Source organism: Camellia sinensis, chromosome 8 (assembly GCF_055761805.1).
Source record: "Camellia sinensis isolate YWXY chromosome 8, ASM5576180v1, whole genome shotgun sequence".
In the NCBI taxonomy this organism is placed as follows: domain Eukaryota; kingdom Viridiplantae; phylum Streptophyta; class Magnoliopsida; order Ericales; family Theaceae; genus Camellia; species Camellia sinensis.
The window spans coordinates 159,598,922-159,616,244 of NC_138968.1; the positions used below are offsets into that span (position 1 = coordinate 159,598,922).

The 17,323-nt window shown below is 33.1% G+C and overlaps 1 protein-coding gene and 1 long non-coding RNA gene across 2 annotated transcripts; one reads left to right on the forward strand and one right to left on the reverse strand.

Annotated features, from left to right (window-relative positions):
• Positions 1–410: 410 nt before the first annotated feature.
• LOC145797256 (uncharacterized) lies at positions 411–3,705 on the reverse strand. Its single transcript, XM_082883934.1, has 3 exons — positions 3,093–3,705; positions 1,120–2,138; positions 411–787 (listed from the first exon to the last, which is right to left on the reverse strand). Exons 1-3 carry the CDS (start codon positions 3,411–3,413, stop codon positions 622–624), a joined length of 1,506 nt encoding a protein of 501 aa, XP_082740060.1. The 5' UTR covers positions 3,414–3,705; the 3' UTR covers positions 411–621.
• Positions 3,706–15,467: 11,762 nt separating this feature from the next.
• On the forward strand, positions 15,468–17,061 carry LOC114320074 (uncharacterized). Its single transcript, XR_014338566.1, has 3 exons — positions 15,468–15,608; positions 15,697–15,747; positions 16,929–17,061. It is a non-coding gene; the product is annotated as an uncharacterized LOC114320074 (long non-coding RNA).
• Positions 17,062–17,323: the final 262 nt, after the last annotated feature.

Consider the following 17,323-nt stretch of genomic DNA (forward strand, 5'->3'; position numbering starts at 1 on the left):
CTAGCAACTCTAAAAAATAATAAAATTATTTTGGATTATACTAAAGGTCTCTCATGAATTCTATATGCTCAATCTAAACACAAATTTTAGTAACCCTAAACATTGCTAGGCGACAATACAATGATACAGAAAACCTAAATGAACAAGAAAAAAAATCCAAAGGATTTTGTTACAGACATGTCACAAAGTCACGCATCAAAAGGCGTGTTAAAAATGTATGTGGTGTTAAAGTCGGCAATAGGCTATGTCAATAGTATTTACTAACATTCTCAGAGGTTAAAATGTACCGAATTAATTTTCATGAAAATAAATGAATCATGGCCATAATATTAAAGAGTAGGCTGCAAAACGAGAGAGTTCAGGGGTGAGTTATAACACTACTGATGCTAAGCAATTGATTGAGTCAGCAATTTTGAATCAAAGCAATGAACCTACTGCCAATCTGATTGCTAAATTTCTATACATAGCATCAAGGCCTAAGGTGAATTACAATAAGTCTCTGTGAGGCCGACAGGATACAAGGCCATAAACTGGAATACATATGGAATAATGAACAACTGCATAATAAAAGTTCAAAGAACTAAAAAGTGGGTCATAATATATTGAAAATGTTAGAAAATTTTACTTTGAGGGGACTGAAAGATTGCTCTTGAGCATGAAAGAAAGATCATGCATCTGTGACAACAGACTCTCCACGTCGTCCTTGGACTGTACAGCTGAGTTGAACATATCTCCGCCTTCATCTGCTTGTCCAACAGTCACTCCTTCAACTTTTACATCAGCCATCCTAAACATGCATTAAGTACATAAAAGATAAAGCTGATAAGTTCAACTCACAGGAAATCCAAAACTATATTGAGAAATTGATTTCAACCTCGTGAATTTATTTGTTGATACCAGGAATGCAAAGCAAAAGACAAGCAAAGATTTAAAAAAAGAAAGAAAGAAAAACTTGGATATGCAAAACAAGAAGCTGATGCACTCTAGACCTAAATAGAGTTCTCGAAGATCCATTCTAACAAGCTCTTATAGCAATTTGTTGAAAACTTGATGGAGAAATGGAATTTTAACCACACACACACACACACACCAAAACAAAAGCATTCTGAGAGAACACACCTGTCCAAGGCAGGGACTCCTGACTGTGTATTATTCACTTCAAAAGAACCATTTTGATTGCTAAATGATCCAGAAAAGAGATCTGGTTGTGAAAAACTACCAAAATTCATTGCTTGAAAGTTGTTGGTTGAGCTGGGAAAAATTATATCTGATGTCTTTTCATCAGTAGTGGCAATCTGATTACCACATTGTGTCAAAGAATTCTTAGAAGGATTTTGTGCACTAGTAGAGCTTGTAAAATCATTCCAAACACCAAACGAATCATCGTCTTCACTGCTTGTCTTATTGTCGGGCACAATCATGCTATTGGTTAGCCATTGATCATCTGGAAACCAATCAATAGTTGTGGAAGAATCATTGTACAAATTATCTGCTGTTATGCCGTCCTTACTTCTGCTGGTTTCATCAACCTTGTCAGCCTGGGGAGATGCCAAGAAGTCATCATTAGTAGCTAAAGCCAAAGGGGTTGAAGCTGATTTTTCATCTGCTACGTCTTTTCCAGGTCCAAACATGGAATCCATGTGAGCAGAAAGATCAACCGCAGATCCGACAAAAGGGTCAAATGATCTTGCACCCTCGTGCTGATTTCCAGAATCAGCAGACTGAAAATCTGCCTTCCAACCAGAGAACCCGTCATCATGCTTTACTTCAGAAGTGCTGACTGGTGTCTCGGAATGCTGAACGTTCTGAAATAAGCTAAAATTTTCTTGGCTGGCAAATGCATTCATTTCTACATTCTCACTCTGCTTGTTAATTTCTGGCTGTTCTTCCAATGCATTAGAAACAAAGTCCCTCTTTGATTCAGTGAAAAAGTTATCCAAGTCAACTCCAGCCAAGTTTAAAGAACTTTTGCTCTGCACTTGTGCACTGTTTGTAAGACTATGCTCGGTTTTTTCTGACTCAGTCTTAGCTGGCCATGTTATTTCTAAATTCAAGAGATCAGACAATGCAATTTCATCTTCTGGTGTATTATGTCCTCTGTTTAGTTCATTTTCTTCAATGGATGGTCCTACAGACTCCTGCAAAATAAGATATCGATTTCAACAAACAAATGCCAATCAATCAATTCGATAAAATTTAGTTCCAGGATTCAAAAAACTATGACAGAACAAAACCATACCTAGTTTTTGGGTCTAAACTATAGTTGGTCTCATACAATACTTAATAGATCTATTTGCAATCCACCTCCACCATTCAAGACCCCCCCCCCCCCCTTCCCTGTTCCCAAAAGGGTACAAAACAAAATGTAGTTTCCTTCACACCCATAATGGGAATCCCAAGAAACCAAGTGGACTTTAAAACTTCACTCTTTAATTACATTTCCTAATCTCCAGCAAATAAAGCAGTGTCGTAACTATCCTGCTAGCAGCATCATGTGTATTCATCACTGTTCCACAACATGGAAATCATCACCGCAGAAAAAACTCAAATTGAAAACCCAAAACACCCACAGTAAAATAAGCTCATTCCCAAAATTTTTGACCAACAACAACCCACCAACTTCAAATTTTCAATTTGTATTCATTCTAAACAGAAATAACCAAAAAACAAATGCACCATTTCTTTTCCACCGCAATATCTCAAATCTTGACTCAAACCTATGTGTATATCAAATTTAAATTCGCAGTAAAAATCACTCAATGCTACCTCCACTCTTTGACTCAAACCTTATTTTAAATTGAATTTTGCTCAAAAATTTTACCCAAATCAAGGGAGACTCAAATATTTACTCAAAATTTTGAACACATCGACCATTCTTCCATTATTGAAGCTTTCACTCAGAATTTATGCTTGAATCCGGTTTTCACATAGTTGGTTTCCCTTATTTATAATGAACCCTAAAAACTGCAATCTTCCCATTAACCCCAATGCGAAATTTGCACAACTGGACAATTTTACATAATTATAACCAAAAAAAAAACCAGCTAAAAATACTTGCACATGTAATTGAGAGAGAGTAGATAGACACTTGCCGATCCATCTAAGTCCAAAGACTGAAGCAACCATTGATACCCAAATGTGGATTTGAAGATAATTGGCTGAGGAGGAAGGTCCTTGGACTGGTTTTTGCCACAGTACACGCATATCATCGATTGCACCCCTCTCATAAGCCTGCCGTTGCAATGCTTGCACCGCAGGTAAGGCGGCGACGGATCGAATCCGGCGACCAATTCGCGGAGCGAAGAGAGGGCGGGGAGGGTCGGATCGTGCGGGTCGTAGGAGGAGAGACCGGCGTCCTCCCGCAGCGAGGTCTGGACTTGCCGGATCAGATCCGTTGGGATTTGGATGTCCATCGTCCTAGATTACATCCCCACTGTAATTCGACGAATGTGATGTCTGTTTTATTTGAAAAATTATACAATAGTTCCGGCGTATGGCGTGCCTTATTCACTCACCAATCAACATTCATTTATATATCTCATGTTACTGAATCAATCTTCTTCGCCGATAGGGGTTGGTTCAGTGTTCGAATCACTAGCTTAAAGTGGGGCAATGATAGGGAGTGGGTGCAATGATAGACACCACTAAAAATGCTCTAGAGCAATCACATATGGCATTCATTAATTAAAAAAAAAACATTGTGATAATGGATGGGATTCATTGTCACATTATTAGCAGTGACACTAATTAATGTTTTCACTTATTTTTCTTTAGATCTCATTTATTTTCAGAGATAGAAAGAAGGAGATTAATAGTGAGGGGATTAAGTAAAATTATGTTTGTTTTGATGATAGTTGGTAGTGTAAAAATTGTTAAATTATTTTTAAATAAAAAAATATAAAAAATTAAACATTAATATTTTTAAAAAAAATTCCCAATATATAAAAAATAAAAAAATTTATAATCCCCTCACTATTTTTCTAATATCATCTCTATCTCCTTCATCTCAATCTCCCTTCCAACCTTCATCTATGTCACCTCCTTCTGTGACGTCCCAAAATTTTTTTTGAAACATCAAGGGAAATTAAATAAACAAAATGACTTAATAAACTAAAAAGTTGACATCTTAATAGGGCATTCCAACTCTCGTACATAACCAAAGGTTCAAATAATATTAAATAAAAACTTAATATTATCCAAATACAACATCAATGAAATTATAAGGTCCTTAATAGCTGATATATAGGATAATAAAGTTATTCGACTTTAGCTATGATTTCAAGTCAGCCAAGGCTCTACATTAGCGTCAACTTCATTTCAGCTTCAATTATTTCCTCGCCAAAACCTGGCATAAAACGCCAGGGCAACAAAAATATATGCCATGAGTTTTGCAACACAGTAAGAAAACATAACCAACCTACCATTCTTTTTAAGAGAAAAATAATGAGGTTCTAAACATGAGATAACAATATAATTGTAAACATAAATTACAACCATTAGAATAATTTCAATAATTTTAATAAATTAGGTGACACTCGAAATCTCACCAAAGAGATTTAACTTACCAACCACTAAGCATGGCAACGGTTAATTTGAAATCCTCCCTTGGTCAAATATTTAAGTGTTACCAACCGTAACTACCAGGGATGCCCACATCCGGAGTTATATACCCAAGTAGTGGCATCCGTGGTTTGCCCCAAGGAAACGGTCTGCCAGGGGTAAGTAACCTCCCTGTATGCCACCTGCACATCCACCCTTATTCCAAAACCGAATACCGAAAAGGGGTCAAATAAGTCTCGTGCCATCTTAGAGTTCCGCAACACAATTTACGTGAGAATTCTCAAAACCAGGGCTCACCCTGAACAACCGGTGTTAACCGTCAACTCTTAATCCCGTACAGTCTTTAAACCAAGACTCACCCCGAATAACTGGTATTAACCGTCAATTGTTAACTTTGTATATGCCGTTAATCATTTCAGTTAATTTTGATATTAATCACAAATAATTCCAAATTTTTAATCACAAGTAATGTTATACCAATTCATTAAAATTCTCAATCATAAAATATTGCATGTGTCACACAATACTAAATAAAAGTACAGAATTTAAATAAACAATTTATTTAAACCATGGTATGAAATAATAACTTAGATACAAGAATTAAACCCTAAATACACACATGCACAAATTTTTGATTTACAAAATTAGACTAGCATAATATTAAAGTGGTGATTTTATTCTGTCCAGAAAAATTTTCAGAGTATATATCTTGCAAATATAATTATAAATACATTACTTATACAACTCTAAAATTCATATCAATCTACAGGATACTCAATAAACATGTTATGGTTATTTTTCAGAAAGCATTTTCCAAAAATAAATTATAAATAATTATAAACAAATTCCAAGGGTGTTTATGACACAGATTTGTCACATTTCCTTACATTAATTCCGTGCTTAAATTTATAGATCAAACCCATAATCTAAAAATTTATCATGAAACTAGACTTCTCAAATTTCGTCTTTTAGTTAGAAATTACCAAATTTGGCTTAGTATAGAATTTTAAATAAATTTTCAAATACATGGTAAAATCTGTCTCACAGTTTCAGATTTAGTTAGAAATTTGTATAAATTCGTAGAAAGCTCAAAAATTGTTTCCAAAAATTTCTAGATAAATTAGACATCATCATCAATAATTTTGTAGAAGAAATCATCTCAAAATTTTGAGTGTAAAATTATCTAAAAATTCGGGTAAACATGCTGGCAGATTCAAAACAGATTATTCTCAACACAGTTTCAGATTTAGTTAAAAATTTGTATAAATTCGAAGAAAGCTCAAAAAGTGTTTCCAAAAATTTCTGGATAAATTAGACATCATTATCAACAACGTTGTAGAAGAAATCATCTCGAAATTTTGAGTATAAAATTATCTAAAAATTCGGGTAAACATGATGGCAGATTCAAAACAGATTATTCTCAACACAGTTTCAGATTTAGTTAAAAATTTGTATAAATTCGTAGAAAGCTCGAAAATTGTTTCCAAAATTTTTTGGATAAACTAGATATCATTATCAACAACTTTGTAGAAGAAATCATCTCGAAATTCTGAGTATAAAATTGTCTAAAAATTCAGGCAACATGCTAGCATATTCAAAACAGACTATTTTGATCACAAAATTCCTACGCATATATATATAATTTCTATTTATGAGTAGTCATTTTAATCACAAGGAAGTAATCTGAAAATTTCACTAATAAAAAGAAATGAGAGGGTTGAGAGGGTTTTCTTACTTAGTAATAGGGTGACAAAATGGTTGAGAATTTTGGCTTCCTTAATCTCCTACTCTTCTTCCTCTCCTATCACTAAGCTTGGTTGCTTAAGATATTTCTCTCCTCTCTTTTTTTTTTTTTCTTCTACCGAATGCTTGCATGCACAAAGAAGGCTTGCATGCATATATATATATATAAATGCTAGTTGAAGACATCTCTCTCTCCCTCTCATTCTCTCTCTCTCTTTCTCTTCATTCTAAGTTTTCTTTCTCTTAATTCAAAGAGCATCATTAGCTCTTCTTCCCTAAACAAGCATGCAAATCAACATGTGGAAAGCCTCCACCAAAATTCTGCAAAGGTTTGATTCCCTTTTTTTTTTTTTTTTTTTTGTGTGTAGATTTCTGAAAATTGACACACTAAGATTTTTAACTAAGGTATTTAGTAAGAATAATTATTATATTGAATCCTAATTAAAATAATTTATAAACAACAAATATTGAACACCCACAAAATTATTATTATTTATTTATTTTTTATTATTATTTTTTTTCTTTGTTAGTGATTGAATTGGATTAATTTAAAACTAACTTTTACAGTAATACATATTTCAGATAGACTCTGGATAAATTTAATTAATTTATTTATTTATCTTCTTTTAAAAATAATAAAATGTGGGTTTTCACAATCTACCCTCCTAAAAAAAAAAATTCGTCCTCGAAATTAACTCATACCTTTAGACTCGAAAAGCTGAGGGTAATTGGCACGTATCATATCTTCTCGTTCCCATATTGACTCTTCCGTCCCACGATGTCTCCAAATTTTGAGTGCGTGAACTATAGCTGCTGACTCCAAGTCATGGATGAGATGATTCTTCGCATGGTTCTTTAATTGCCTTGATCCATATGCCACCACCTTGCCATTCTGCATCAATACGCACCCCAAACCTTCTTTGGAAGCATCACAATACACGTTGTACCCAACGTCACGTTCTGGCACTATGAGAATAGGGGCACTCGTCAATCTTTTTTTTTTTAAGTTCTTGGAATGAATTTTCACAAAACTCGTTCCATTCAAACTTTACCCTCTTTTGAGTCAAATGTGTCATTGGTTTGGTCAATTTTGAAAAGTCTTGAATGAATCTTCGATAGTAACCGGCCAATCCTAAGAAACTACGAATCTCAAATGTGTTCTTAGGTTGCTTCCATTCTGTCACCGCTTCTACTTTAGTTGGGTCTACTGATATTCCCTTGTCAGATACCACGTGACCCAAAAGCTTTACTTCCTTCATCCAGAATTCACATTTACTAGCCTTATCTTAAAGTTTGAAGTACTATTCTCAAATGTTGTTCATGGTCTCCTTCAGACTCGGAATACACCATAATATTATTTATGAAAACTACCACAAATTGATCTAGGTAAGGCGTGAATATGTTGTTCATTAAGCTCATGAACACGCCTGGTGCATAGGTTAGGTCGAATGGCATCATTACTAGTTCATAGTGGCCGTAACGCGTTCGAAACGCAGTCTTAAGAATATCTTCCTCCCGAACACGCAAAAAAAAAAAGAAAGGAAACACTCAAAATGCATGGATGTGGGGATACGAGGTTTCGAACCCCTGTCCTCAAACTTAGTCTCTTGCTCTTTCAACCACTAAGCCACGCCACTCCTGTGACAAAATATTCAAACAAATATATATATAGGTGTACGAGACACATAAAAAAAAAACCAAAACAAAACAAAAGAAACACTCGTTGCTATGGGGGCTCGAACCTCTAACCTCAGGTTTAGCCTTTTAATTCTCAACAACCGAACCACTGAACCCAAGCCACTCTTGTGACCAAATATGTAAACAAATATATATAATACATAGATATACAATTCATATACATATATGCATACAACTCTCCCGCCTCTTTCTTTTCCTTCAAAAACCGCGTTTGACACGCAGGCTTGCTTTTGCATCGGTTGGCCGACAAAAGTAAGCCTCCTCGATTTGCAAGCTCGTCTCGGCTCTCTCTCCTTCTTTGTCTTCTTCCATTCTGTCTTCTTCTTCTTCATCACTCTTTTCTCTTCTTCTTAATGACTCTCTTCTTCTGTCTCTTCTCCATCAATCTTTCATCCCCTTCTTCTCTTCATCTTCTATTTTCTGCCATTTCTCTGCGACTCCCTTCTTTCCTCTCTCTTTCCATACATGGCTTCGTCTCACCCTCTCTCTCTCTTTCCGGATCTTAATGATCCATCGAGCTCCTCTGGGCCAAGTGCCCCTGCTCTTACTCATCCTAGTCTTTCTACACTAACAGTTGAGCAAGTGATGGCTGCTCAAACTGATATTGAGGCCAACCACTACACGTTGAAGTCGTGTATGGAGACAGTGGCCGCGGTCACTAACCTGTCTCATCGTCTGCAAAACAAGACGTGTGAGGTACATCGGGTTAACGCCCAACTCACTTTGCTTCAGCATATGTATAAGGATGCGCGAGCGGAGATTTGCGCGCTGAAGGCAAAGAACAAAGAATTGAAACGGAAGGCTACCTCCATGGAGAATAAAGAGGTAAAACGACAGGCCACTTATATGGCCCGGTTCAGAACGCCGTCGTATTTTGCCTTTGATGGTCAGCGAAGAGTTAACTCTCTTGGTGAAAACACTAAGGCAGGGCCTTCTCTTGAGGCAGGGCCTTCAAAGGTCTCCCAGAGCGAAATTGAGATGAAGAAAACGACGGGAGAGTCAAGCAAATGAGGTCGGTGTATGGCCGTCTGCCGGAGGAGAAAGAAGAACAAGATCCCTCTTTTTTTCTTTTCTTTTCTTTTTTTTATATATATATTTTTTTTCTTTGGGTCTTTTTATTTTATTTTATTTTATTTTATTTTATTTTGGAGTCTCTGTAATCGGGGATGTCCTCCCCAGACTGCAATAAAATCAGTTTAGGTTCTGTACATCAATAGCATGACTGGCACATCACTCTGAATTTGAAAATAATTTTGTTTGATTTGAATTTGAGAATGATTGAATTTGAACTCTGAATTGGATATTGATTCCATACTGACCTGAATCACAAAATAACTTAACGAAAGAAAAACGAAGCAAAACAATCCAAACACATCTATATACACTGACTGGTATGAATACCTTGACCGGTATGAATACACTGACTAGGTGACTCGAGCGGGAGAGAAGATAGAATCACTGACTCAACTATGCCCCTAATTCATTGCCTTGATTTTTATTTTTATTTTTTTATTTTTATTTTTTTCGGTAAAGAAAACTTGAACCAATAGTCTCAGATAATCTAGAGTCACAGACAAGTTAAACGCAAACTAGAGACTCCTAGTTCACATGATTTGCATACGAGATCTACTCGAGTTTGACCTTTTAGCAGTAAAGCTACACTCATAGGTGTTTCTAATCGTTCAAGCTCTAATCCCAAGATTCACACAGTTATAGTAGAGAAGAAAGAGTATGACGTGGCTACGACCATAGCATAACTAGCATAAGAATTCAAAGGGAATTTGAGCAGACGGTAAAGTCGGATGACATGATAGTTTTGAACTTTTAATAGGGTTAAGATTATGGAGCTGGTGACCAAACTAGATACTTGAATTGAAATTGTGTTTGGCCATACATATTTCAAACCAAACACCTAAGATTCTTCACCCTGCAAGGATTAAAAGAGTGCAACCGGTTTTCAAGAAAACGACATACAAGATACAATAAACATCGCTCAAAAATTGCCAATTGATCATCTTAAGGCAATACTTTGTCGAATTGGAAAGGTTCAATGAAGATAGAGAAGTGATGATTTTACATCCGACAAATTTGGCGTCAAACTAGTTAGGATCAAACAAGGATAGTTACTATGATTAGCATAAACCTCTCATAAAATATGAGTTACATAATTCTATTCCTTCTAACACATGATACTACTCCTCAATTGAGGTTAAACCTCTACCCACTGTCCTTAGGTATTCCAACCTAGAGCTCTGATACCATGTTGTGACGCCCCAAAATTTTTTTTGAAACATCAAGGGAAATTAAATAAACAAAATGACTTAATAAATTAAAAAGTTGACATCTTAATAGGGCATTCCAACTCTCGTACATAACCAAAGGTTCAAATAATATTAAATAAAAACTTAACATTATCCAAATACAACATCAATGAAATTATAAGGTCCTTAATAGCTGATATATAGGATAATAAAGTTATTCGACTTTAGCTATGATTTCAAGTCAGCCAACGCTCTACGTTAGCGTCAACTTCATTTCAGCTTCAATTATTTCCTCGCCAAAACCTGGCATAAAACGCCAGGGCAACAAAAATATATACCATGAGTTTTGCAACACAGTAAGAAAACATAACCAACCTACCATTCTTTTTAAGAGAAAAATAATGAGGTTCTAAACATGAGGTAACAATATAATTGTAAACATAAATTACAACCATTAGAATAATTTCAATAATTTTTATAAATTAGGTGACACTCGAAATCTCACCAAAGAGATTTAACTTACCAACCACTAAGCATGGCAACGGTTAATTTGAAACCCTCCATTGGTCAAATATTTAAGTGTTACCAACCGTAACTACCAGGGATGCCCACATCCGGAGTTATATACCCAAGTAGTGGCATCCGTGGTTTGCCCCAAGGAAACGGTCTGCCAGGGGTAAGTAACCTCCCTGTGTGCTACCTGCACATCCACCCTTATTCCAAAACCGAATACTGAAAAGGGGTCAAATAAGTCTCGTGCCATCTTAGAGTTCCGCAACACAATTTACGTGAGAATTCTCAAAACCAGGGCTCACCCTGAACAACCGGTGTTAACCGTCAACTCTTAATCCCGTACAGTCTTTAAACCAAGACTCACCCCGAACAACTGGTATTAACCGTCAATTGTTAACTTTGTATATGCCGTTAATCATTTCAGTTAATTTTGATATTAATCACAAATAATTCCAAATTTTTAATCACAAGTAATGTTATACCAATTCATTAAAATTCCCAATCATAAAATATTGCATGTGTCACACAATACTAAATAAAAGTACAGAATTTAAATAAACAATTTATTTAAACCATGGTATGAAATAATAACTTAGATACAAGAATTAAACCCTAAATACACACATGCACAAATTTTTGATTTACAAAATTAGACTAGCATAATATTAAAGTGGTGATTTTATTCTGTCCAGAAAAATTTTCAGAGTATATATCTTGCAAATAAAATTATAAATACATTACTTATACAACTCTAAAATTCATATCAATCTACAGGATACTCAATAAACATGTTATGGTTATTTTCAGAAAGCATTTTCCAAAAATAACTTGTAAATAATTCTAAACAAATTCCAAAGGTGTTTATGACACAGATTTGTCACATTTCCTTACATTAATTCCGTGCTTAAATTTATAGATCAAACCCATAATCTAAAAATTTATCATGAAACTAGACTTCTCAAATTTCATCTTTTAGTTAGAAATTACCAGATTTGGCTTAGTATAGAATTTTAAATAAATTTTCAAATACATGGTAAAATCTGTCTCACAATTTCAGATTTAGTTAGAAATTTGTATAAATTCATAGAAAGCTCAAAAATTGTTTCCAAACATTTCTAGATAAATTAGACATCATCATCAATAATTTTGTAGAAGAAATCATCTCGAAATTTTGAGTGTAAAATTATCTAAAAATTCGGATAAACATGCTGGCAGATTCAAAACAGATTATTCTCAACACAGTTTCAGATTTAGTTAAAAATTTGTATAAATTCATAGAAAGCTCAAAAAGTGTTTCCAAAAATTTTTGGATAAATTAGACATCATTATTAACAACTTTGTAGAATAAATCATCTCGAAATTTTGAGTATAAAATTATCTAAAAATTCGGGTAAACATGATGGCAGATTCAAAACAGATTATTCTCAACACAGTTTCAGATTTAGTTAAAAATTTGTATAAATATGTAGAAAGCTCGAAAATTGTTTCCAAATTTTTTTGGATAAACTAGACATCATTATCAACAACTTTGTAGAAGAAATCATCTCGAAATTATGAGTATAAAATTGTCTAAAAATTCAGGCAACATGCTACCATATTCAAAACAGACTATTTTGATCACAAAATTCCTACACATATATATATAATTTCTATTTATGAGTAGTCATTTTAATCACAAGGAAGTAATATGAAAATTTCACTAATAAAAAGAAATGAGAGGGTTGAGAGAGTTTTCTTACTTAGTAATAGGGTGACAAAATGGTTGAGAATTTTGACTTCCTTAATCTCCTACTCTTCTTCATCTCCTATCACTAAGCTTGGTTGCTTAAGAGATTTCTCTCCTCTTTTTTTTTTTTTTTCTTCTACCGAATGCTTGCATGCACAAAGAAGGCTTGCATGCATATATATATATATATATATATGAATGCTAGTTGAAGACATCTCTCTCTCCCTCTCATTCTCTCTCTCTCATTCTCTTCATTCTAAGTTTTCTTTCTCTCAATTCCAAGAGCATCATTAGCTTTTCTTCCCTAAACAAGCATGCAAATCAACATGTGGAAAGCCTTCACCAAAATTCTACAAAGGTTTGATTCCCTTTTCTTTTTTTTTTTGTGTGTGGGTTTCTGAAAATTGACACACTAAGATTTTTAACTAAAGTATTTAGTAAGAATAATTATTATATTGAATCCTAATTAAAATAATTTATAAACAACAAATATTGAACACCCACAAAATTATTATTATCTATTTATTTATTTATTATTATTTTTTTTTTCTTTGTTAGTGATTGAATTGGATTAATTTAAAACTAACTTTTACAGTAATACATATTTCAGATAGACTCTGGATAAAATTAATTTATTTATTTATTTATCTTCTTTTAAAAATAATAAAATGTGGGTTTTCACACCTTCATCCTAATCCCCTCCCTAACTCTACAAACAAACATAACACTAAATAACCTTACCTCCATCCTAATCCCCTCCCATCTATATAACCTCAAAACAAATGGAGAAAGTGTTATTTCGTACCGTTTATTATAAGTTAAAAGTTGAAAATCAAAAAGTAAAATGTAAAAGTATTCTTTCTTTAGCTTCTAATAATTAATTTTTTTCAATTTATTTAAGTTATTCCTGCCTAAAAAATTATAAATAGAAACTACACCAAATAATCTGGCACAAATTCTCAAATTAAATCACCCCTATAATCCACACCAAATCAATACTTTCTGTCGGATAATACTTTCTGTGAATGTTAAAAGACAATACTTTCTGTCGGACATATTGAGGTAGTTGTTTGCATATTCACTTTATGAAGAAGAAAAAAAAAAATCAATTTTCTTCACCAATATATTATCATGGAATATCACGTGAGTATATTTCGAGATTGTTGAATAATCCTAGAGATCTACACATTTATATCTACAAAATTCACTCACAATAATATATGTGAGAGTTGAGTCTATTATCATTAAATATGTAACCAATCAAAAATTAACACATATTATGTCATATTAAAATTATGAATACTTTTTTTAAGGTTTCAAACATTTTTTTTTGTTTTGTTTTTTGGGTTAATAAATTACACAAATGCTGCGTTATGTATAGCACTTATTTTATTTTCATCTCTAATTTTTTATTCGTAACAATTGCATCTTACATACACTATTTATGTCATTTCTATTAAGGCTTCCTTTTGAAACTTAATTTTTAAGTTTAAAATAAAATTTTAAAAATCAATTATCTCATATTTTAAGTTAATTTTTATATCATAATTTTTCATAAATCCAACACATGTTTTTTACTTCACAAAATTTTTACAAAATCACAAAATTATTTAAAAAATCAAACCTCAGAGGAAGCCCTAGTAATTGGAGGAGGGCATTAGAAAGAAATTTATCACTTTTTCTACTTAAATGACTAAAGACACGAGTGAAAATACATATTCAAAAACTTTCATTCTAGTACTGAAGTTAAATAAATAATGGGTTTAGTTATTTAGGGTTAATTTGGGAACATGGTTAAAGTTAATTTTTGACTTTGAACTTATTTTAGATCACATCACCTCTTTATTTTTTTATATATTTTTTAAAATTAAAAAAATCAAAAAATTAACTTTTAACTAACTTCTTAAAAAAATCCTTAATTGATAATATTTGATATAATTAGATGTATTAATGCCTATCAGTGCAAAACAAAATTGTTTGTACAGAATTTTAGTAGTACACAGAATGCATGGAATCTCTCACATGATGTGCACCAAAATTATGTGCCTGCAGCAGTGCTGTTTTAATATTTGATGCGGGTTTAGCCTAGTTTTTCTTTTTTTAATGTTTTTAAGGAAATTACCTGTCAATGTTTTTACATCAAAATAAATGTGTGAAATTCAGAGATGAAATTGATATGAATTAAACTCAAGTATCCATTATTTTTCTGAATTTAATTTTATAAAAATTATTTTTTTATTTTTTACGTTTTTTTGGTTGAGTGATATTTTAAAAATTTAAGTAACTTTTTATTATTTTAGATGTATCTTATTTAGATTTATTTAAAAAGTAAAATATTTTTAAAAAATCAATAAATACATAAAAATATGAAAAATATATTAAATTTTCGCATTTTTTATGTTTGAAAAATGTTTGTGACCTCCACAAAGGAGGACTCCCACAACTCCAATATATTAACGAGTGATGTGTTTAATTTTTTTTTTTTATCTTTAATAGTGACATGAATGGTTTAAATCATTTTTCGATTATAGGAGTTATGCTTTGTGGAGTCTATCATTACTGTTTATATTTTTGGTATTTATAAATTTTTTAAAAAATTTTTTCATAAATATTATAAATTTTAAGTATATTTATGTTAAGTGTATTTAAAAATTAAAAATATTACTTAAAATATTAAAAAAATAAAAAATATATATCTATATAATAAGGGAAGAAGGTTTTTGAAAATGTATAAAATGTATGTGAGATACATTTTGATCCAATGGCTGAGATTAATCTGAAATTTATATCAATGGTTGAGATCAGTTTTTTTCCCGCTCAAACACTCTCTCCTCTCTCTCTCTCCCACGTCTGCCAAACACGTCTCTACAACTCCCTCTATCTCTCTCTCTCGCAACTGTCCCTCTTATCTCTCTCTCACTCTTTGTTCTTCTGCTTTAACATACCTTCTTCCTCCTCAACGATAGGCGAAAGAGAGAGAGAGCAGCAGCAACAGAGTCCTAGCAAGCAAGAAAGTTGAATCGGAAGCTAATTCGACGGTGAGAAAAGTTTGGTCCCAATCCCAGACGAGAAGCTCTCTCTCTCCAAAACCCTCACCATACCCGAAAGTAAAACCTCTCTCTCTGTTTTGTGGATTGGATTATCATATTATATAACTCTCTCTACAACCGATTAAGTTTTTTGGGTTTGTAACAGAAGATTCAGATCTTGCAGCTGAAAAGAAATCAGGCGACCCAACTGGCAAAGGTAATCTCTTTCCCGCTTAAATTCGATCACTTTCTCTCTCTACTTCTCTGTCTCTCTCTGTTTCTGCATTTCGAAACCCTAGATCTGGATTTCTAGCGATGAACAATGAATGTAAAAAATTGATGTTGAGTGCATTATTTAGAACTAATTAATGAATTTAACTATGTATGTTTCAATGACAGTTGTGAAAGTAATTGACTCATTGATAAATTTAATTATATTTTTTTGTTGCAATGACCTTAATAATTCTTAAATTAAAAAAAAAATGTGTTCATTATTCAGGAAAAAATGTGCACGCATTGCATGTTATAACAGATAGATAGATAGATACTACAATCTGGGTTGCTGTATTTGGAGATTGCAAATTTGAATGAAGGACACAAAGCCAAAGCCAAACTTATGGGTCATTTACATTGGGCTCCATAGTAAAACCCACAATTTTTTGAATCAACTGATCTGAATCAACTGATCACAATTTTTATTAGTTTTTGGTTGTAGTGAACAATCTTCTTCCAAGATTTATAGAGTGTGTGCTATATATATATAAAATCTGCATGTTGGATAGATTGTAAATTTGTAATTCTTGGTGGCGTGAAGTTCTGGTTTTCTTCCCTTTTGGGGCTGTTGAAATTGAATTCAAACAAAAAGAAAAGGGAAAAGAAAAGAGAAAAAAAGCAGAAAGAAATTATCATAAGAGGTTTCTTGAGAATACCCTTATTTTTTATTTTGTGTTTATTTAAATTATTTATTCAATAGATTATTCACATTGTTTATTCTCAATAAATGATGCAACACTCCAGTAGGTCATATTTGATGACTCCCAGCTGGAAAAACTACTTCAACAAAACAACTATATTGGATACAATCATGTTGAAATAAGCAAGCATAAGCATATACCATCTAAATCAAATTCAAACATATAATGAGGGTAAATTCATATCCATTCATATCTCATCAAATAAAATTTCAGAAGCATATGAGACAAGGAACATACACTTCTTTGAATTCTTTAAGTTTTTCCTGAGAATGAATATCTTTGGTGAACAAAATGCATGAATCTCCATCCAGTGATTTTCTCTTTGACCCTGAGATGTTGGAGGGGCAGTGAACACCATTCTGCAGTTCATGCTTATTGGCTTCTCTTTCTGTTGTCAACCCATTTCTTCCATGACTATTTTCAGGCATGCCTGCTTCTGCAGACTTAACAGGTGCACTCTGGCTTTTACCATTCCCATTTGCTGAAGGAAATGCATCGCTGTTCTCACCATCAATTGCTTCAACTGTTTTACTTTTTGTAACACCATTTCCATTTACTGATGACATATTCTTCTCACCCTTCTCCATAGAAATTGAGGGTTTCAGATCCCCACTCTTTCCGTTGGATTGACTTTTATTAACAATTTTTCCATTAACAGTTGCAGGAAACTTTTTGGTAACAGAATTTCCAAAGCCACTCAAGTTGTCCTGTGGACCAGAAAGCATTGACCTTAGATCTGGTCAAATTATCCTTTACAAAAGAATGATCAACAGTTTGTTTCGTGGACACTGCTTTTGTTGAATGAGCTACACTTGTGGT